This window comes from Choloepus didactylus, chromosome 6 (genome assembly GCF_015220235.1).
Source record: "Choloepus didactylus isolate mChoDid1 chromosome 6, mChoDid1.pri, whole genome shotgun sequence".
Lineage (NCBI taxonomy): Eukaryota > Metazoa > Chordata > Mammalia > Pilosa > Megalonychidae > Choloepus > Choloepus didactylus.
The window spans coordinates 2,197,496-2,201,234 of NC_051312.1; the positions used below are offsets into that span (position 1 = coordinate 2,197,496).

The 3,739-nt window shown below is 54.7% G+C and overlaps 1 protein-coding gene across 1 annotated transcript; it reads right to left on the reverse strand.

Moving 5' to 3' along the window:
- Positions 1-474: 474 nt before the first annotated feature.
- Positions 475-977, reverse strand: LOC119535931 (keratin-associated protein 5-1-like). Its single transcript, XM_037838312.1, has one exon. The coding sequence runs from the start codon at positions 889-891 to the stop codon at positions 475-477; it is 417 nt and encodes a 138-aa protein (XP_037694240.1). The 5' UTR covers positions 892-977.
- Between the last annotated feature and the right edge of the window lie 2,762 nt (positions 978-3,739).

A 3,739-nucleotide genomic window follows, 5' to 3' on the forward strand; every position in this document is an offset into this window, starting at 1 on the left:
ACCCCCCACCCTGGAATTCCTATATAACAACAACAAGAACAATGTGCTTCATTTGTTGGCATGAAAGAGTTTTTTATTGATTTGCAGCCGACGATTTCAGTTAAAATGGTGTTTCAAATGAAAAGCACCTCCAAAGTGAGGCCCTTTAACCTCCTCCATGCTCTGACCAAACGTGAACTCCAACTTCCTCCTATATTGAAAATGCAGGATCGCGACTTGGTCCAGGAGCTCCTGCCTCTGAGTGGCCGGACGCTGGTGAGGCTACAGAGTGAGGAGGGTGAATCAGCCCGAGTGGGGCTTGGGGACAGAATTTGTTAAGAGGCAAAGGACATAAGGTGGCCTCTTCTTAGGAAGGATCCCAAAGTCTGGCTATACTCTACAGGGCCTAGGCTATGATTTGGGTCTCAATGATGCTCAGGGCAGGGCTGGAGAAGCCTTGACCGGAAGGGCCACGTGAGGCCTCAATTAAGAGCCTCAGTTCTTGCACTGGCAGCAAATGGGGACACAGCAGCTGGACTGGGAGCAGCAGGGTTTGCAGCAGCTGGACTGGGAGCAAACAGGGACACAGCAGCTGGACTGGGAGCAGCCACAGGAGCCACAGCCCCCCTTGCAGCTCCCACAGGACCCACAGCCCCCCTTGCAGCCCCCACAGGACCCACAGCCCCCCTTGCAGCCCCCGCAGGAGCCACAGCCCCCCTTACAGCCCCCACAGGAGCCACAGCCCCCTTTGCCACAGCCGTTGCAGGAACAGGCTGGCACACAGCAGCACACGGGCTTGCAGCAGCAAACGGGCACACAGCAGCCAGAGCCGCTGCCCCCACAGCCGGAGCCGCAGCCCCCACAGCCAGAGCCGCAGCCCCCGAAGCCTCCGGAGCAGCCACAGCAGCCCATGGTCCTGGTGGGTTGAGGGTGGAGTCGGTCAGAGGAGCAGGTGGAGAGGGAAGGTGGTCAGGTGTGGGGCCCCCTGTGCCGAGAGCCTTTATGTACCTGCCGGGGGTCAGGTGGGATCTGGGCACACGGTGGTCACTTCCTTGTTCCTGTTAGTGCTTCCCCTCCACAGAATCTCCTTGGCACTGCATTTTCAATTAAATCCTGTGATATCTTCTGTTTTCACTCTGCTTTTATTTAACACTCCATCTTTGCATTGTGGACTGCTGTTCTCCAGTAAACATTAACAATTGTCCAGCAGGTGATTTCCCCTTTCCAGGGAACACATAAGGAAACACGGAGGAGTCAGTGACTCTCTCAGCAGCTTTGGTCTCGCGGTCTGGTTTGAGCTCGTGGCTGCTCCTGCTCAGCGTCATCCTTGGGGTCCCTTCTCTGGGCTCTGGAGGAGGCTGGCCCTGTGTCTTCACTGTGCACAGAGAGCTCCTGCCAGGGGCTATGTCTGAAGGTCCCGTCATCTTGGGACTGCGCTAGTGTGCACACAGAAAGTGCACTCGGTTGTAAGTCAGGTATTTGCTCCTGGCCTTTCAGAGCCCTCTCCTGGAGCCTGTGACCTTGGTGGTATGGTTGCCAGATGAAACAGAGGCTGCCCGGTTAAACTAGAATTTCAAATAAACAATGAATGCTTTTTTTTTTAGTGTAGGTGCCGTGTAATATGTGGAACATATATTAAAAATTATTCGTTGATTATCAGAAATTCAAATTTATCTAGGTGCCCTGTATTTTTATTTGCTAAATCTGGCAGCCCACACCTTGGTGGAGATGGAAAGGGGGCCCCTGATGTAAGTACGAAGGGGGAGGAGCTGGGAGGGGGCGAGGAAGGAAGGCATCTGGCGGGAGGTGACCCTCAGGTGAAGGCTCCGCCCCCTCACCTGGAGAGCAGCTTGCGCACCTCTTACACGCCGCGCTGGTAGGGCCAGCGGGCAGGCTAGGAAGACAGGCCCCCGCCCGCGTGGGAAAGCCCCTCTGGGCAGCTCGCGGTCCAGGACCAGCCGACGCCAGGCGACGCCCGCGCGGCCACCACGCAGTCCGCGGGAGCTGGGCTCGGTCGCGACCGAAAGGCAGACGGGACCCAGAGCGCCCCGGGGCCTGGCAGCGCGCGCGACATTCCAGAGGGTCCCAGGGCGCCAACTGCTTGGACTCAGGCGACGAATGTGATCACTCAGCTGTCTTGCGTGCCCACGGTCCACATTCGCAGAAAGTCGACTGGGGTCTTCTGGGGCTCCCTCCCCTTGATTGCACAAGAACCTTGGGCGCAGAGGGGGCTGGTTCCGCGTCTGAGCCAGAAGGGGAGGCTGGGGGTCTCGGCCGTTCCCCGCTGCTGTTCCTCCCGCTGCCACCGGGTGTCACTGCTGAGAGCGCCCCGCCCGGGTCTGCTGCGCGGACAGACCGCACAGGCCCTTCCCGGGAGCGCGCGGGGCTGCGGCGCCGGCCCGTCCACACTCCGAGGCCCCCGTTCAGCCCTGGAGCAGGCTGCTTGCAGGCCCATTTGATGCTAAAGAAAGCCCTGGGCTAGGAAGTAAGAAAATGACCATTTGCCCTAATTAAAACATCTGGCGCAGTTTCCGCGACCCCAACGTGCTGCAGAAAAGAATTCAGACACGAGCTGGCTAGGGGCGCCTCCGTGCTATTGAACACGGACGTCGCCCGTGGTGTGTGTTAGAGCCGCCCCTCTGCACGGCGGGGGTGAGAGGGCAGCGAGCCCCCGGGGCTGCGTTCCAGGCAGGGGCAGCTCACCTGAGCTTGGTGCCTGCGCGCCCTGCAGGTGAGGGGCGGCCCTTCCGTGGGGACCTACAGACGCGTTTGTGTCAAGGTGCTTGAAAGAACGTGTCAACCACCCAGCAGACAGCTGGTGGCCTGCCCTAGGATGTGAGAGGACTCGTTTTTCACCTCGGAGACGTCTTTGGGGTGGAGCTTCATTCCCTTACCGTGGGCTGTCTGCAGGTGAGGTGAGCAGAGTCTCAGGACTAAATCCGCAGCGAGGGGCGCTCCTGAGAGTGTTCTCCGTCAGCCCCCAGCACAGGCCTCGGCCTCCGTGAGCAGGTTTTAAGCATGAACGCTGAGATGTGTATCTTCCTTTTATGTACACTTACTCTTATCCAGACACATATTTCAAATTAGTTTTGTCTTTTCATCATTTTGGCTTAAAATCCATACAAATATGTTTGTAATATTCTTTCCTGCACTCCAGTTTGGGGACAAATGCTGTAGACCCACTCTTTTTTTTTTTTTTTAATATTCATTTTATTGAGATATATTCACATACCACGCACTCATACAAAACAAATCGTACATTCGATTGTTCACAGTACCATTACATAGTTGTACATTCATCACCAAAATCAATCCCTGACACCTTCATTAGCACACACACAAGAATAACAAGAATAATAATTAAAGTGAAAAAGAGCAATTAAAGTACAAAAGAACACTGGGTACCTTTGTCTGTCTGTTTGTTTGTTCCCTTCCCCTATTTTTCTACTCATCCATCCATAAACTAGACACAGGGGAGTGTGGTCCTTATGGCTTTCCCAATCCCATTGTCACCCCTCATAAGCTACATTTTTATACAATTGTCTTCAAGATTCATGGGTTCTGGGTTGTAGATGATAGTTTCAGGTATCTACCGCCAGCTACCCCAATTCACTAGAACCTAAAAAGGGTTGTCTATATTGTACATAAGAGTGCCCACCAGAATGACCTCTCAGCTCTTTTTGGAATCTCTCTGCCACTGAAGTTTATTTCATCTCCTTTCACATCCCCCTTTTGGTCAAGAAGATGTTCTCCATCCCAT

Excerpts from the sequence above, each read along its gene's own strand:
- LOC119535931 (XM_037838312.1), bottom strand. The coding sequence starts at position 891 with ATGGGCTGCTGTGGCTGCTCCGGAGGCTTCGGGGGCTGCGGCTCTGGC.